At 39.8% G+C, this 19,530-nt stretch overlaps 1 protein-coding gene across 4 annotated transcripts in view; it reads left to right on the top strand.

The window, feature by feature from the left end:
- Positions 1–19,530, top strand: part of sh2b3 (SH2B adaptor protein 3) — a 62,347-nt gene that overhangs the window by 36,708 nt on the left and 6,109 nt on the right. For 2 of the 4 annotated variants that reach the window (XM_034873129.1, XM_034873128.1), the window contains exons 3-8: positions 4,845–4,946; positions 6,060–6,148; positions 9,722–9,813; positions 11,856–12,070; positions 12,394–12,571; positions 14,112–14,476. In XM_034873129.1, the coding sequence (XP_034729020.1) occupies positions 4,845–4,946; positions 6,060–6,148; positions 9,722–9,813; positions 11,856–12,070; positions 12,394–12,571; positions 14,112–14,476 (1,041 nt within the window). Of the gene's footprint in view, positions 1–4,844; positions 4,947–6,059; positions 6,149–9,721; positions 9,814–11,855; positions 12,071–12,393; positions 12,572–14,111; positions 17,430–19,530 lie in introns of those variants that run through there. The other 2 variants (XR_004656831.1, XM_034873130.1) reach the window with 2 other exon arrangements.

Raw genomic sequence — 19,530 nt, 5'->3', positions numbered from 1 at the left:
TTGAGGCAGTTCAGAAGGCAAAAGGGGGTCCAACCCGTTACTAGCATGGGGTACCTAATAAAGTGGCCAGTGAGTGTAGTTTGTACTGGTGTAATTGTTGAATACATTGAATACATTGATGTTTTTGTTTAGGTATTATTACACAATACTTTTTCTGACCTTTTCAAATCCCCCAAGTAATAACCCATATTACAAAAAAGACTAAACTAATAAAAAACTAAACTAAAACTAAGCATTTTCAAAAAATAAACTAGCAAACCCGCTTTAAAAACTTAATTAACACTGAACTGAATATGAAAGCAAACAAAAAAAAAGAAAAACTATAATAACCTTGGTTTATTACTGCCAATTTGTTTTGTTTTGTCATGGTCAAAACAATTGTGGCAGAGAATCGTGATATCAATTCTAAGCAAAAAAATCGTGATTTGTATTTTTGAATCATGCAGGCCTAGTCTAAAGTCATGTTAACTCAAACTAAACACTGGGAAAAGCAGGCTACATATGTCCACAGTCTTGTACCTTTAACTTTTTTTGAGTATTTTGTTCATTTTTTCACTCAAAAAGATGTGCTGTATGTTTATGAGTCACGTCGTAGCTGGTTAGCCTAAGGCATGGTCTAAACTCTTTATACACAGATTTTTCCAGACGTCAATGGGAGACATGAATGGGAAATTCAGGAACCTAAGCTCTCTCGGAGCAGAGGCAAGACTGTTAAGCTCTTTACAAACTACAAGTGTAGCTAACTGGCAGATTAAACAGGCCAATAGAATCATGAAGCCAAAAGAACAAGCTGTAACACACGCTACAGTCTCACTCACAACTTTAAACTATGAGACATTTTGACATAATGTCCACTGAAGCTATGAGCATGCAGTAACTTTTGTTTGGTACCACTTTATTGCTTTCACAGTTGCAGGATGAGGAACAGTCACACTTTAAGGCCATAGACTTGAGATCTGCTGGCAAAACAAGAATAGACCTAGAACTAGATATAGATTCTGTTTACAAAGCCCATTATGCTCACACTCTGACTTTGTCTGAATCTGCCTGTTTTATGTTTCTCTCAGTCCACTGTAGAGTGTATTGTGTGTTGAGGAGGTTAATGCCAGGTACCAGTTGGTAAGGACATGTTACATTACCTTTTGTTTTTGGCGTCCTCTATAGCAAGGGATTAGGTCTGCAGTCTTGTTATTCCAAAAACTTGTCACTCACACATCTGCAAACCAGGGGAACAAGAATGGGGGAACCTTTGTAAAATAATTAAAAGTGTGTTTTGACACAGCTATAAGCTTTTTACACGGCAGTGCTTGTATAACCAGTGTGACGAGAAATATCTTCCATCTTGAATTTAAAACCCTGGTTCTTGATAATAATAAATTTGAGTCTTTCTGGTTGTTTTTTTTGGTTATTTTTTATCCCTTAGTAATTACTTTGCATCACGTTTTGCTTCATTATAGTTATTTTGATTCCCTTTTGCTCATTTTGTGCCTTTTTGTGTTAATTTTGCATCCTGTTTTGGGTCTCACTTGCATGTCTTTGTAGTTTTTTTCGTGTCTCTTTTTAGTCACTAAGCATGTCATTTTGCGCCTCTTTGTGGTCATTTTGCGTCGCTTTGTGGTCATTTTGCATCTCTGTGATCTAGTGTTTCTTTTTGCATCTTCTTGTGGTTTTTTTTTGTCTCTTTTTACATTAGTTGTTTTGTATCTTTGTGGTCATTTTTTATTGCATTAAAGACAAATACACAGTTCATGAATGCTCACACATTTTCCCCACATTGCTTTGTGCTGTTATAGGTAATAATCTTGAAGGGGTTATATGCAGATTAGAAAAAAGAAGAAAAACAGTAAAAAGGTTTGGTTATTGTGTGCATACGTTTACAGACTACACTTTGCCGTTGCAGGATGTGCTGTGAGTTTAAACTTGCTCCCCTGATGAAGATGATTTATAGAAATCAGGCCTGTTATGTTGCTCAACCAGTCAGACATCTGCTGCCTGTTTGTCTTTTCTTTTTTTCTTCTTTTTTTCCCTCCACGGCACATATGGTTCCTCAAAGATGCTCTTAGTCAGACAGAAATTCATTCACAATCTCTCAAATAATGAGATGAGTCCAACCTACCGAAGTCCATATGCTTACACACACAGCCACACACAGTTAAGAGTTATCAAATCTTTTTGATTTAATCATTCTGATATTTGTTGTTTGTAGGGCTGCGATAACTAGTTATTTTATTTTATTACCGATTGATCTGTTGATCATTTTTCTTATTATTCACCAAAAAACACAAGAAATGCTACAAGTCTGTGTTGCGTAATGTTACAGTTCGCCAAAGTCCAAGATGACATCTTCAGATTCTTGCTCTGTCTGACTAGTTTAATATTTTCAGTTGAATATGATGAAAGCAACCTTGAAGTGAAATTGTTTTGTTACCTACTAAGGCCAAAAATGAATTAAACATAACATCAATCTAATTTATTGATTTTATTCATGTATTCCTCAAATAATCTGAATGAGTCTATGAGTCTATTACCACTCAACAAGCGTTTGTTTTGCATAGTATCTTGTTCAATAACACCATTTTATTTACTCTGTATTGCAGTCCATGCTCTGTATGTGTCTCTGGTCTGTTCTGCAAGTGTCCACACGTTTCCTCTGAGAATGTATTGATAGTATCTCTCTCAGATTATCTTTCTGCACAGGACAGTTATAAGAAAACCTGAACATTTTATTATGAATCTGAAGAAGCAGAATTTCTCTGAGCATCCTTGACTAAAATTCAATGGTGGCAGCAATTTGGTACCAAGTACAACTTGTAGAGTTCCTCATTTACTGACTCAGATCTCTCTAAATGAGTCACATCCCTCTCATTTCCGCGTCACAGTGCTTTTTATTGATAGTATTAGACACTGTGGTTAAAACAAAGATTGCTTGGACTTATGGGGTTTGTTCACATCATCTGCAAGTTGAGAAAATTGGACAAGTAGGAGGTTTAATCTGCTCTTTTGATGTGTGTTTTTATCTGTCTGTTTGTGTGTGTGTGTGTGTGCACGTGTGTGTGTGTGTGTGTGTATGTGTAGGATTATCATAAACATTCCTCAGGCTCACACAAAGTGTCACATAGACTCAAAGTCATCTGGTGCATAAAGTCCTGGAATCTGTCCTCCCTGCTCTTTCTTCTGCTCTTCCCTGCTCCCTCTTCTCCCACCCAACGCCATGTCTTTCTCTGTCTCGTCTGTTTCCTTTTGCTGCTTCTGCTCTCTCACGCTACTCACTCTCCACTTCTTTTTTTTTTAGGGTTTGATTTTGATCCAAGTGAAACTTGTTAGCTGTGTGCTTGAAAAGTTTAGTGCTCTTCACTTTAATTGCTGGTAGATTAAAGGAACACGGCAACTTATTGGGGCTTATTTACCGTATCCCCAGAATTAGATAAATCCATGCATTCTCAGTCTGTAGGCTAGCTTGCCACAGATGCTAGAGGTAACCGGCTCCATTTAGCCCACTGCTTCAAATAAGTGCCAAAAATAACGGCAACTTGTTCCTATTTACATGTTGGGCTTTTTTAGAGTCACAGGGTGTACAAATAACAAGGTCACATGAGACACAGCCATCTTCTAACCGTATACAAATTGGGAAATATATTCTCAGAAGCCGCATCACTGCTACTTGGGCGGAGTGATTAATGGAACACCTGAAAAGCACTATTTCATATAGACTATTATTTATTTACTAACCAGTAAAACATGTTGTATTGTTATGCACAGTATATAGTTACTGAGATATGAAATGGTCTATTTTGGGATAGACGGTGTTGGCCTAGCTCCATACGTTCTTTTAATAAGTGCATAAAAGTCAATGCCACCAATGCTTTTGCAGAAAAGGTTACAAGCCTGACTCAAAAGTCCCAGCATCAGGAGTTAATGCTGTGTTACTCAAGTCAAACAGCCACCAGGAAGCCCCTAGTATCTTATTCTTCCACAGGTTGTCCCTGTTGGGTCCACCTTGGAGCTCCGCCATGAGAGCTCCTCTACTCTTGTTGTTCTTCTTTTTCTTCTTCTTGTTCTTCTTCTTCATACAATTCGCTGTATTTTCTTTCACTAAGGAGGCATCAGTTGTAGCAGCACTGAGGCTTCACACTCACACGTGCATACAGATATAGAGACTGAAAATACTGTACATATGAACATCCTGTGGTATAGTGTGGTATCTGTTGCTTAGCTGATCAACCTTAAAACAAGACATATTGCAGTGGCAACCTAGTCAAGTCTTTTTTACCTTTCTCAGTTCCAGAAAAGCTTTTTGTGTGTTTGCAAGTACAAGCCACATTGCTGATATGCTAGATATTTGAATGAAATTGAAAACATAGGTGCAATATTGAGCTAGAAATGTACAAATGTACACCTTGGTGCACTAGTGTGCAATTGAGTAACAAAGACTGTGTGAGTTTGCTTGCTGCAAAGCTTTGAGCCAGCTTGGGGTGTGAAGCAGATGCTTGTATGCCAGAAGCACCACATTTTTACAGCCCAAAAGAGGGAGTTTACCACAAATGATCTTCAGGTTTAGAAGGCAGATTCACCTAACACACCACATATTTTGCCTTTTCTTTCTTACACCTCACCAAGATATTCAGAGCATTTGCCAGTATGCCATGGTTAGCCACCTTAGACATCAGAAGCTAGTTAAAGACTAATTTCCTCATTACACAAATACTTATATACTGTTAGAATATAATCATAAGGTTAACGCGCACTTAGTCACACTCTTTTCTTTTTTTTGTCGTTGTGCCTTTTTGTTTTACATTTAATGAGAGTAACGTCTGATCTGTCATCACGTCTTTGTTGTTTTTCAGGCTTCCAGTCCCAAGCTCACAACTCCCTGCTCAGACATTCAAGAAGTCCGTCGTTGCAACCGGCTGGAGATGCCTGACAACTTAAACACATTTGTTTTAAAGGTATGTACATGTTTTCAACTAAGTGTATATAGAATTCTGATCGAAAAGACTCTGCCCGCTGGGTTGTTTACATCCCCATTTGCTTTCTTCAACCCTTAAATCCAACATGAAGAGGAAACAGGACAATCATTGTGTCATATGATTTCATAACAAAACTCACCAAACCGCCTTCATTTAGACCTTGTTAGTTTAAACTCCACGCAAACCTCGTCTCTCGAGGATCAAATGGTGAAAAGATGGCTGTCATAACATATATTTACATGAGAGAAACGCATCCACAGAAACTTCTCACATCACCAATCACTCCTCTACTGTTCATTCACATGCTCTATCGACCATTGTTTTACCAAAATATACTGCCGTTTCTTTGGCTGTGCAAACCATTGCAATCCAGTGGAAAGTAACAAACTTATTTACAGCCACAGCAGTGAGTATTTGATAGCAGTTTTACACAACAGTTGTGGAAAGTGTGCTGGGTTTTTCTATCAGTTTTGGTAGCCTTTTTTTAAAGTAATAATCTTGAAGATTTGTATTTAAACAAATGTCCGTTAAGTCACTTTCTATCGCCGAATGAGGCAACACATGGTGATAGAGCCTGTGGTCCACTGATTACTGATACAAATTGGGAAAAATCACAAGCGGCACCCATAAGTGGTTGGTCCGCCAAGTGAACGCAGCTCATTAACTTACTTGTGTGTGAAGCAGACTGTTTTTCTGGTCTCTACTTGCTTTGCAAGGAAATGGTTTCAATGGCCAAAAAAACATAGGAAAAAGCAATGACTACAGACAAAACTCACTCACTCATGTGAGAGAATAATTCCCTTATCGGCATACAGTAAGTGCCCCAAAAGAGAAAGAAACGGAGATCTTCAAAATTGTAACTTTAAGGTGGTGTATTACTTGAACCTGGTTTTTGATCATTAGAATAAGCTACAAAACTTAGAATAAGGTGTGCCACCTGATTGGCAATATTACGCCTTAAATATCCTGTTTGTGTTTGTGTTTGTATAGCATTAGAAAAGCTTTAATGTGTATTGGCCACTTCTTGCACTGCACTATGTAGTAGTCTATATAAAGTGGATGGTATATTTAATAGCATCTTTGTCTCTGCAGGTTAATCGAGGTAGTCTGATATTTGAGACGGACAACGACCAGCAGGTCAGCTCGTGGACCACAGAGCTAAAAGAATGTATCAGCAACAGGTGAGAAACACTTTAACACAAAAAGGGAAGTTAGTGCATGACTTCCTTTGCTTTAGGGCTCTTCAGACCAGAGCAGGTTTGAGCCATGTTATATTTGGAGTAGTCCTGGAAATAGTCATTTATCAAACTCATCAGTCAACTTAATATTTACACTAAGCCTTTGAGAGGTTACACATCTGGTGTGGAGAATATTCTGTTACAGCTTGCACGTTAGACAATAAAAGTAGTTTATACTTTAATACTATACTATATATTTTTTTTTTGGGGGGGGGGGGCATTTTCTCCTTTATTTGACAGAGGACAGTGTTGAAACAGGGAAGCAAGAGAGGGGTTTGACATGTAACAATAGTCCCAAGGTTGTAATCAAAGCTGGAACTATGGTGGTTATATGGCATGCATTGTAACCACACAGCCACCAAGGTGCTCCCTTTATGTATTTTTTAAAGTTAAACTTACTAAAGTTGGAGAGTTGCGTGAGAGGGTTACTCCCCGTTCCTCTCTTCCTTCATTCCCGGTCACATTTTTTGCATTCCACTGTTGAAAAAAGGCAATATATTCACAGAAAAACATTAGAGAGTAGTGAAACCTAAAAGAAATATAGTAATATTATTGTTACGCGGGATGAAGGAGAACCCAAAAGCAGAGAAGGGAAGGCAGGCAGGAGAGAACTTCACAAGGCTTTATTTCCATAGAAAACGAAGGAGAAGGCAATACCAAAACAGGGTAACACTGTCGCACGCATATGAAGGGAACAAGGTACAAGAGCAAGCTGACAAAAGACGAAGAGGTTAAATACAAGAGGTAACGAGGAACAGGTGATGCGTCAGGTGAATCACATTAGGGCGGGGCAGCACAATCAGACAGACCAAAGTAAAACTAGGCAAGACTAGACAAAACAGGAAACCATACTATCAAAACAAAACAGGAAACAGAAGACTACCACACAACACTGGGTAGGAAACTAAGACACAAACAGGAGGAGACAGACAGGACCAAAAACCAAAGAAGGAGAAGAAGAAACTAAAGCAACCACCCAAACCATCAGTATGTTAGTAAATAGGACTAGTATACACTAGCCTTGGTGGTTCACTACAATGAGCTGCAGCCCATTCTCTGCTAAGTTATTTGGGGCAATTCTCTATATTAAGTAATATTCATACTGATACTTAATACTGTAATACAGTTTAGAGGAATATTGCAGTGTTTGTCTTTCATTTAAGTGTGATAAATAAGACCCCAGAAAGCTTTTATAAGTTTTAGTGTGTGGCTGTGTGTGTGTGAGCAAGTAAGGAAGTGTGGGGGAGGTCTGAGACTCGGGAGAATCTCAGGACCTTTTCATTTCTGCAGATGTCTGTAATGCTCTTACACACACACACACACACACACACACACACACACACACACACACACACACACACACACACATACACACACACATGTACACACAGTCAGTCGGCAGTACAGTGAACACTCATCTACTGTGGAAGTGTGGCCAGAGATCGCTCTGAATTCAGTGTTTATTTAGATACCTCACAAAGTCTTATATTTTTCTTTTCTCTATTTTATTCAAACATTTCAAAACATGGCCAGGCATTTCATGCATCAAAGTGCACGTGCTAGTATTTTTTGTCAGAGAGTGTGCGTGTGTGTGCAGTAAAGTCCGAACAATATTTTTTCTTTTCTAACCAAGATGCATACTGAATGGGATATTTTACACTTAAAAATCCACTAGTTCAGTGCCTTCTGGTGGACAAACTACGCAATGTAGACACTGGTTCTAACAACCTCAAACATAGTTTGCAACTTCTAAAGGGCAATTTCTTGTTACAGCCGACATGTACAACGATACTCATATACTGTATCTGCAATTTGCTGCAATTATGTGCCCAAATATCTATATATCTATAAATAGCCTAGTGCACTCACAGGTGTCGATTTCTTCTTTTCTGCGGATTATTGAATGAGGAAAAGACATTTGAGTTTCAAAACCCTTGTCCCTCTTCTTTTTTGTGCTAAATTCATGGAAAGGACTGCAGTTAACATGATGCATCTTTTGTCTCCACATCTGAATTGTTAACATCACAAGTCCATGCCGATTCTTAACCTAATCCTAATTCTGAGCTCACATGCCTCAGGCTGCTTCCAACGGAGTGCTTGTTAGACTGTTTAAATTTCAAGCTCAGACCGACTTTAACCCTCTCATTCATTTGATTAGAGCCAATCTGTCGATACCTATTGGAACAACGGTCAAACAATCATGACTTTGTACAGGGATTTGCCAGCTGTGCAAAGTTATGAAAGAAGGCAGGGTTTGATCTTCCCTCTCAAGCCTCTTGTTCATTCTTAACACAACTACTTTTGTCCTTTTTTGCGTGTACACCAGAGTGCAACACCATGAATGCCCTTTGAGAAAAGATAGGCTCTTCTCACTGAAGGCCTTGGAACATGTCACAGCAGGAAGAACACAGGTGTTTCAGGGTCCTGAATTCGTGCATGCTGGCTCACTGTTACAGCTCACTGGGACATTTGAATGGAACAGATCTATCATTTTTAAGAACACCTGTACTTTTCCTACTCTAAATGTGTTAAAAAAAAGACCTATTGTCTGAAATTGTGTGTCATCATCCTAGTTTGCATGATTCATCAAGTTGAGACTACAAAAAACTGCAAAAGAGAGATGAGGAAGGCAGTGTGATGCTATGATCCTTTTCTAGTGGGGGCCATTTGTAACAAGTATAAACACTTTTCCTTTTAGATGTGGTCGGATGTTCGAGGTGTAGCATTGCTGACTAGCTAAAATGTCCACACTAAGCAAAATGTCCTCACTTTTCGTAACAAGAACTCTCACACAAACACGCACGCACGCACACATGCAAGAGTGAGGCAAAAGGAGACTTGTCTTCCTGTTATTGAGAGTGCTGCAAAATCATGTCAGCATTTTAGCAGGATCTGCTCAGGCTTCCCTCTTTAACCTTCCTTTAATCTGGTGTGTGTGTGTGTGTGTGTGTGTGTGTGTGTGTGTGTGTGTGTGTGTGTATGTGTTTGTGTGTGCGCTTAGTGAAACAGAAGAACAGTTCAGATGTGAACTGGTGAACTGGACCCACTTCCTGTCTGTGCTTGGTGTCTTTGTTTTTCTTCAGCCTGCTGTTTCTTCCATGTTCACTAGACTCACCCCACCAACACACACACACACACACACACAAGAAAAGTGATATGTAGCATCTTAACATCAATAAATCATCAACACATATATTTTTGAGGCACCGATGTAATTACAGTTACTAAATAAAGCCTCTGCACTGCATTTTACAGCAACTTATTTTATACTGCTTATTGATCCCCAACTTGAATATCTCTTCACCACAAAACAGAAAGAAGACACTGATCTTCCAGCACAAGCAGAGCTGATGCTTTATTATAAGACAGATGGTGAAATCCAGATGGGAACGAATGACTTCAAATGAAATAATCATGAAATTGACCCATTTTCCTTCCCAGGTGGTCCACAATGAGAATAACATACATGTGTTGTAGATACAGTGTGTGTAATCTGAAACTTTTCTTGTCCTCTAGGTCAGGCAGCGTGGATCTGGAGCCTCTCCTCTGCCCAGCTGACAACTCGTCTCCAGTCAATCAAAGAGGGAGCTCGGAGTTAGGAAGTCAAAGTGAGTGATATACAAGACATGATAACAGAAGGAGAGGTTGAAGACACATCATCAACACTCAACAATCGGTTGTAGTTGTGTGTTAATTTTTTTGATGATTGAATGCAAAATCAATGCTAAATTACTTTTCTCAGATCTTACGATTGTAGTTGTCAATGTCAATGTCAATTTTATTTCTATAGCACATTTAAAAATAACAACAGTTGACCAAAGTGCTGAACAGGGTCGATGTCAAATACAAACAACACTTTAAAACATCAGAATCCAGGTTAACGAGGTTTAAAAGCCACAGGAAACAGGTGCGTCTTAAGCAGTGATTTAAACGTTTGTAAGGTCTGTGCCGCTTTAATATGCATGGGGAGGTTGTTCCATTGGGTGGGTCCCTAGTTGACTTCTTTAGCAAGTGTTGGCTTTAAATCTTTAAAATGTGATTTATTAATTGTCTTTGGTTGGTTGTTGTAGTCATCTTGCTGTTCCCAGATTTCAGCAATAAATTCAGCATATATTATCATAACCAACAGAAACAATGTCCAAACCTTTGATAATATAAATAAAGACCACGTTTTGAGAGGCCGACATACTTTGGGGGGAAAAAAATGAAGATTTTTTAAAAAATGTATCCCAATGCAATAATGTCCGTTTTTTGGGCATCCTCAAGGGTAAGGAAGGAAGAGATCCAGAGAAGTTTAGGTGAGTTGATTTGGAAGTTGCCGGAGATTGAAGGAGAGATTGAGATTGAGCGTGCACACAGAACCGCCGGCCAGCAGCCCCATGCCAGAGACTGACCCCGGACCATTCTGGCGAGATTCTTAAGATCATTGGACCGGTACCTGGTGTTGTGGGCGGCGAGAGGCAAGGGCAAGCTGTCCTGGCAGAATAACAACATAATGCTATTTCTAGATACAGATAAAGCGTGACAGGTTCAAGGAGTGTAAGAAAAAGCTTCATGATAGAGAGGTGAGATTCTGAATCCTGTATCCTGCCAAACTTAAAGGTGCTTTAAGCGATGTCACACAAGTTTTAGGCTAACATTTGTTGTTGCATACAGCAAACAACTCCTCACTATCTGCGAGCTGCCTGTCCCCAGAACACACTGTAAACAATCGCAGTCTCTGTAGACAGCCCAGGGTCTACAAGCGGCAATAAAAATAAACTGGGCCAACCTGCACCACGAAGAATACACAAACAGTGTTACAGCTTTCCAGCCAATAACAGACAAGAAGGATCTGGGGGTAGGTTGGGGTGTTAGTACGCGGAAGCACAGAAGGGAGAAGAGGGGACGGGGTGAGGAGGAGGGAAGGGCAAGCTTGTCTTGTTTTGTTTGAAAATACTTCAATAAGAAGGAACGTAACCCAACATTGCTTAGACCACCTTTAAAATACAAGCCAAGGCTGGAGTTAAGTCTTTTGTTCATAGACCTGATCAAACCCACCTCGCCACCTGGGTCGCGAAGCCGAGTAGATCTAGCAGGGTTACTCCATTCAAACACAGGTGGTGTCTTAACTCCTCCATTTGTAAGGAGCCAGAAAATATAGAATTAGGTCTGGAGGATGGCCAATTACTTCATGTCCTATATTTCTGTGATAAGGTCCAGGAATTTTGGCCTGGGATATATGATAATGTCGGATTGCAGGGACCCAGGTTCCAGTGTGTTCATGTTGTGAGTTGTATGTTTGGTATTTAGTTAAAAAATGAAGAATACAAAATTTTAAGTCACAAATAATAAACTGAAATTATAAGCTCTAATGGCAACTCACTCTACTTTTAGCTCTGTTTTAGTCTCTACCAACTCCTGAGGGAAATCTGTCTATTTAGTCGTTAAATACTCCACTAGTCGCTAACTTTGTCTATTTTCCATTTACTGCTTAGCAGAAAGTGTACAGTAGCTTTTTAGAGCTTCTTTGCTGGAAACAGATGCCTGCTGTGGCTAAAAACAACATGGATGGGAATGTTGACACTGAAACTAAACAGTAAAGTTTTGGTCAATAAAACCCAAAAACATAGCTTAAGAAACCATCTTGTTTCTCCGTTCAATCCTCCAGGCCCCATCACGTTTGCCCTGCCCGAGCAGGTTGTCCAGAAGGCTGATCACTTCCTGTTCTCCTACCCCTGGTTCCACGGGCCCATCTCCCGCGTCAAGGCCGCCTATCTGGTTCAGAGCTCTGGACCGGAGGGACATGGAGTGTTTCTGGTTCGACAGAGTGAGACACGAAGAGGAGACTACGTCCTCACGTTTAACTACCAGGGAAAAGCAAAGGTACGTCTCCTCACCATGCCTGACTGAGCGCTCGTTCACACTGGCATTTTAGTTCACATCCAGATTCAGCTCTGGCTCAAACTGGATGTATGGCGCCCGGATAGCTCAGTTGGTAGAGCGGGCCCAGATTTGACTCCGACCTGTGGCCTGTTGCTGAATGTCATTCTCTCCCCTCTCTCCTTTTATTTCTTCAGCTGTCCTATTAATAAAGGCCTAAAACTGCCCCAAAAAGTCCTCTTTAAAAATAAAATAAAATAATAAACTGTATGTCAAATGTTATTTTATTTTTTTCACCTCACATCTGTGTCTCTCTGTCTCCGCAGCACTTACGCCTCTCGCTAACAGAATGGGGTCAGTGCAGGGTACAGCACCTGCGCTTCCCCTCTGTTATGGACATGCTCGGTCACTTCCGCCTCTTCCCCATCCCGCTAGAGTGTGGAGCCGCTGGTGCCGTCACTCTCTCCAGCTTCGTAGTGGCGGGCTCCAGCCCTCCATCACAGGGTGAGACTCTACTATCCTCCTCTCAGTCATATCTCTTTGTCAAAAGCTTGATTTACACTTCTACGTTATAATCTATGCTGTTGCTACATGCGTATGAACATGGAGACACAAACCTACGCCTGACCCTACGCTGCAGCCTGACTTGTACCTGTCGATAAATGTAACTACCCGTCGCGGCGACGTACGTCGCTCAGATGTGGCTTGGTAGCGTTGCGTTTCCCCCGACTTATTTCCTGGGCTACGGCAAAAGCTTTGCGTGGAGCCTCTGCAGAAACATAAATCAAGCTTGACCGAGAAGTGATTTATGTCTGAGCTGATTTTTACATTAACATCTTTATTACAACTTGGCTCTTATTTTTTGTAGTATTTACCAGTATTTGTATTAGATATGGTAACATTGCATAGAAACAAACAAACAGTCAGAAAATCAGATCAGGTTGGAAATATTGAAACCACTGGTACCCAACCTGAGGGTTGGGCCCCTCTACTGGGTCACAGGATACATCTGAGAGATTGCAAAATACTTTTAGAGGAATGAATTAAAAACAGGTTTGTTACATAAAATGATATATATATTTTTTATTATTGATTAATTATTGTTTTTCTTCATGAAATAAGCAAGTTTCCTAAAAAAAGTAAAAGTAAATTATTTTCGGTCATTGCGTATAAAATCTTTATTGGAGCTGTTCACGAGGCAGTATAACCCAAAATGAAAAAAAACACAAAATGTTGGTTGGAATTTGTCATTGCAGTGAAAGTGTTGTTGGTCACATTTGAAAAAGGAAGTTGTTCTGCAAACTTTAATAGATGTTTACATCAACAGCGAAGTTTCCATTCACTTGTCAATCAAATTATCTGAAGTTTGGTAAAAAAAACTCATGTGAATAAAGCTGGTGGAAGTGTGTTTCCATCCATCGGCTTTAACGCAGGTAAAAAAACCTGTGCGTAATGACGTGACACGCTGTTGCGATCAACTTGGTATATCAAATTGATTTGAGGCATTTTAAGGTGTTTCCATTCATTTTCAGACTGAATCAAACAACAATGAAGTAAACATTTGCGAACGTTTTGCTAGACAAAATGGATCATGCCGTCTTCCAACAAATGATTCAATAAGTTATGATAGTGCTTTTGTGCCAGCTGTTAGCGACATATCAAGGTAGAATAAGAAAACCACGACATTATCAACACATTGCTCGCTGTTTGAGTGCCTTCCCTTTACTCCGCAGGACGTCCCACAGCTTTTCGTAACCTTTGTAGCCCATTTCCTTTGCAAGTTCCTGATAAATTATGTCATTTCGTAGATTTTTGCTATCTAAAATATCAATTACATTTTGCTGGTAAATTAAATTCAAAAAGTCTCTTGTCTCCTCGTTTGTCCACTTACATCCGTCTTTGTTGACACCCGCCATGTGTGCAAACAGAGCGGAAATACTGGGCGGAAATTAACAAAGATTTCTTCAAAACGATGTGGATTCATTTTTGCTTGTAGTCACTAAAACTCTCATTTTCTCATTTTTCTTTTTTCTTTTTGAATTAGGTCAGCTGTCTGGCGCTCTTCTCGTCCCTTTCTCCCTCCATCGGTGGAGCTCTGAGCCCAGCTTGGCTCACTGCAGTTTGGCTCGCAGCGTCCCCCAGCCCCGCTCCTCTTGCTCCAGCAGCACCAGCACCACTTCCAGCCCCGGCTCTGTTCCCCAGCCGGGAAACCGCCCGCTCACACGCACCAACCCCGTCCCTGACCCTCCTCCGTCAGCCCCTGCTCCCCTTCGTCGGAGTGAATCGGTGGGGAGGAGACCCCTGCTTCGCCATCCCAACCCCCACATCCCTCAGCGGGACTCTGACTATGAGCTGGAACCTGACCGCGGTCGCAAGCGAGCGATAGACAACCAGTACATGTTGCTCTGACCCGCTGAGTTCAAAAGACCTCCATCACCTCTGACAGACGGCCGTCACCTGTGAAGCAGACATGTTCACGCACACATCAGACAGACACATTGTGATACATACCCCCCCCCCCCCCAGCTTCACGTGCAGTGTGTGAGATTCTCAGAGTGTGCATGATGCTTGCGGGATTATAGCAGACTTATGAACTTCAACGAACAAGTCTTTGTCTGATGACAAAACACACACTCACTCACTATGTCGGTGTTGGCCGTGTGTTTACCAGTGTCAGACCCTCACAACCTCCACCCCGAGTGTCCACAGTGAATGTATTTTTGGGAGTTTTATAACAGTATTGAGTATGATGATTATTCTCGTTTTATAGATGTTGAGGTGTTGTGTGAGAGAGGAAAGGCCACATGTGTAGCTGTCCTCGAGCCCGGGCAAAAAATAGTTTTTAAATGTTTCTAGGTTCGCTTGATTCAACTTGATGGGAAGGCACTTCCTGCAAAATAGGTTAAATCAAGTGCTCCTTTAAAATATCTAAAAGACATTTACTCTTCACCCACAGACGTTTGTGTGGAGTAAACCTTTTTATACAAACACACAAATGAGAAAGCACTCTTATTGTCTAAACTCTTTATTAGATATTCCTCCTGTTGCGCATTATTATATATTTAAGTGCACAATGCTTTCAGTGCACTTTGGAAACAATGTGTATTTTTTCTATACACAGATTCTTTTGTAGAAAAATAAATAAATAATAAAAGTAAAAAGGGCAAAACGTGGTTAAATTCAGCTGGGAAGCTGTTACTAGAAAATGATCTGCTTCCACCACTCCAAATGTGGATGTGTTAGTTTTTTGCATGTGAGATGATTGAAAGTGTAGTCCATCAGCGTGATTGTGTTGATCTCAGTCTGGTACAAAACTCACATACACACTGCTAGGTTTTTTTTCCGAAATCAGCATCAAGTATATTTGTAGTGTCACTTGCATGTTACATTTCAGGCACTAAAGGCATTATGTTCACATAATCACATGGTCTCACAGAACTAAGTCCTGCCACAAAAATCCAAGAACTTTTGATGATAAACCATAAATAAACCGTGAGGAGGGAGACGAGTTCATCTTCTCTGTACAGCATTTTTACTTCATCTTTGCCCTGATGGCAACAGCATGTGGCCAAAATGTAATTTGTGCCACAATACACTTTCTAAGTGTATACACACATTATTGATGTCACATTGATTAAACTCTGGTAATGTCACTCCATTGGATTGATTTGTGGCATATAAAGTATCTGTGTCACCAAAATGTGAAATGCTCAGGTTCTGAAATAAATGGTCCGATCGAGCTAGGTGGGAATACACCCCGAGTCAGATATTCGACACAGCTGATATGACGCTCAAAGCGCTGGAAACTTGAATCCAGGTTTATCAAGTTTGATAGTCTCACGTTAAAGTAGATGTCATATGATGCAACTCCTGCGAGACAGAGTGACACTCAAGTCACACAAGTACTTTTGTAGATATAAACATTTATTTTCTAACTTCTTTAGGCAAAGCTTAGAAGATTTTTGGAGTTAGCGTCATGTGTCCAACTCTACTTTTTACACTCATAGCATTAAACATTTTTTTGGGGTATTTTATGTACAAGTTCACAACAGCAGCCAGTAGAAAAACAAAGGTGGATGAAAAATAATATGTATATTTTATTTAACTTGTCAAGAGCTGACATACTTATTAGGAGGTTATATAAAGGAATGCATCGAAAAATGAAGCCTTTTACCAAAGCAAGCAATTAGTTTTTATTTTTATCTTGCGACCAGTTTGTTCGGGGTGTTTTAATCTTCTCCACCTGAGAAGAGCTGATTTGTAATCCAAAGTGTTACATCCCCTCTAGAGACTAACCTGTCGCCGCAATGGATTTGTGTCAGTTACGTTCGTACTTGTTAACCATGTCTCTCCTCACAGAAAATCTGATAAACAGTGACCACCAAAAATCATTAGTTTTGATGCACACCAAAGATGACTTTTTCTGGAATTTTGTTTCAATAACTGAAGCTTGACTCCCATTAGCGGCGGGATGCCTTTGGGAAATCGTGTGCTGGGACTTGTCTGTCTTCTAACCTTGCACTACAAGAACTTTAGCAGTTGATTACGTTTTACAAGTAAACCTATGCTGATTTTATGGTCTAGACCCGAGTCTCTCTGTTCTATTTCTCATTGTAATTCCCTGGGGGGGGGTTTGGTAAGAGAAAGCCATGAATGTCACTTGATTTCCTCATGAACATAACCACAGTAAGTCAGCTGTGATTAGTTCTCTTCTTAAGCAATAAGTCAGCTTTGTCTACCAAAGGAACATTTTACAATGGTTGTGTAGTTCTCTTAAATGTATCATCATGTTCAAGACTGACATCTTCAAAGTGTGTATAAGGGGAACAAAAACAAGGATGTTTTTGGCAAAAGTACGGTTGGTCTACCTGCCTTTTATGCGCCCGAGTCTAAACAAATCCCTCATCACTTCTGTTTTATTTTCTGCTAAAGAAAAAGCAACGGTAACCATAACTATTTAGAGTATCAGTTCCCTCTCTTTGCTGATATATTTTTTTTTTTTTTAGGGAGAATGACTTTGCCTTTGCCAGAAAGCTGCTGTTGCTTTTCCCCTTTTTGAAAGCTCAGGGCATATCTGAGAGCTAGCCAGTGCTTCACACCGTTTTATGTGTGAAAGAAGCCACAGAGGCTTCTAGATGGATGAATTAGGTGAGTGAGAATTTAATGTTTGCACCTGCTCATAGACTTAAGAAGTATATTTGATAAATCCCAAAGTTCCCAGAAAAGAAATGCTATATTTAAAACCAGGGCTACCACATTTTCCTAGAGTTTTTTTTTTTTTTTTTTTTTTAATGGCTTTTCATTTTGTGTCATGGTTCACTCCAATTTGCTGCAAGAATCGAGTTAACACTTCTGGAAAATCTCTTTGTATGTCAGGTGTCTTTAGTCCTTAACATCCGCTCCATCAACACCTTTGGTCTCCCCCGCATGTTTATTTTAAAATGTCCAGTTGATGAATGTAATGTGTCAATACTGTTCACTCTGTTTGTTAACTTAGCACTGTAAACATTCCAGTTTAACCTAACTTCCCCTCAACAGCTTTTGAAAATCTGTCATAGTCTTTGCATCCCTTTCAGTTATAAGCCTCTAAATTATATTAAATATATATCAACTGTATATTTGACTTTTTGTAAAATAAACCTAACCAAAAATAAATGACACATGATCAGATGTTTTTGTGTGCACACACTGTCTGAAGTCTCTGTTACAGGCTGTTTTAGGCCATCTGGTGCTTGAATTACCTAAAAAGAAGAATCAAAATGTGACCAACACAAATGTAGCCTTCATCAGCAAGTTGTGGCAAATGTTCAGTAAGATTAGAACATAACATAAATCCCAAATTGATTTAAATCATATCTCGTTTGCTTAATTAATCTGTATCTGTAATCTGTGGTTTTTCAGACAGTCAATGGCCACCGGATTATTTTTTTCTTTGTATTAACAGTGTAAACTTTACTATACTTTTTTGATACTATGTATTAGCAAAAACGCCAACCCAACAGTATTGGATCTATTAATTAAATTTCTAAATTAGATTAAAGCACTGTTAAATAATGCATCCATCATTTAGACAAGGTCAGAACATTTGATAGAAGCCGCTGGTTGCCTGCAACGTAGCAGTGATGAGACCGCGGTCGACTTCCACATAAAGATTCGTTCTTGACCTTGGAAACAGTAGCCTAGCAACTTGTAATTACAGCTGTGGCACTGTAGTTTTTTTTAGCAAACAGTCAAACACGAGTGAATTAAATTGAAGTCGAAACACTCATTTCTTTGCATTCTGTAGGATTTGTGAATATTTTAAAGCTTTAGAGCATATCTTTTTTTATATGAATGAATGTCCGTTACATTCAAGCCATTGCCAAATGAGTTGCTACAGAGCTGATTCGGACCATCAGCTCCACACGACTCGCTCTGTATTTCTCACTGTAGCGATGTTCAGAAGATTGTGTCATCCGGGGAATTTCGCATGCAGAAGCTCGAGTGAAAATTATTATCTCTTCCGTGTCCTCCTTGGCTGCAAGGATTACGGCGATTACGGAAGGCTTGTATCATGTGGACATGCCAACAGCGTTGTCATTACTTAGTATTCCTGATGGGGGCAACAGAAACTACACATTATACCTTTAATTAACGTGTATGTGTGTGTAATAACTGATTGTGTTTGTCTTGTTGTGATCTGTATATGTAATCTATTCTCATTTTTTTTCTTGACTAAGATCTTACTGAATACAAAATCGGGCGCACCCGTAGTTTCCTTAGCAGGGCGGTATACATGATGATGAACCCAGAATGCAATGCAACCACAGTAAACCATTCAGTTTTTAAAACTTTTTTATTGTTTTTAAATTTTTTTGCTCATTTTTCAAATTATTTATATTATCTACAAAGTAAAAGTTTTAACTTAAAAGTTACATAAGGGTCAGGTGAGAAGTGGGATCTGATCACCTCAGCCATTATAATTTCATAAATAACGTTTCTCCTGTCCTCTTGGCTGCCAAAACGTGTTTATTTCACAGAAGCTTTTTGTCATGTTTTGTTTTTTAGTTTGGTTAGAAACCTGTCATGTAGTCTGGAAACAAACGCAGCACATAGCAGCAGCAATAAACAGTAAGATTAATACTGTTGGAAGATAATTTTTTTCAGAACAAGTTGCAGACAGAATACAAGTTCCAGTTGAATTTTCTTCTTCACTCTCTGATTAGTTTCTCTCGTTCTCGCTTTCACATCTTACTTGGCAAGCTGACTCAAGTTGAAATTTGGGACCCCTGAAAGTGTGCGTGGGTGTTTTGTTCATGTGTGTGTTCCTTTGTGTGTGTTTGCAGATGTCTGCGCGTGAACAGGGGCTGGATGAGGAACAGTCTTGCCCATTAAAACTCTTCTAGCTCGTTAAAACATGTCACTGCATCAACCTGTTAACATTCTCTTATTGCCTAGTCTGGGGGGGGGGGGGGGGGGGGGGG

The sequence above is a fragment of the Etheostoma cragini genome, chromosome 5 (genome assembly GCF_013103735.1).
Source record: "Etheostoma cragini isolate CJK2018 chromosome 5, CSU_Ecrag_1.0, whole genome shotgun sequence".
In the NCBI taxonomy this organism is placed as follows: Eukaryota; Metazoa; Chordata; class Actinopteri; order Perciformes; family Percidae; genus Etheostoma; species Etheostoma cragini.
The sequence above is the reverse complement of the archived record's forward strand: the minus strand, read 5'-3'. Positions and strand labels throughout refer to the sequence as shown.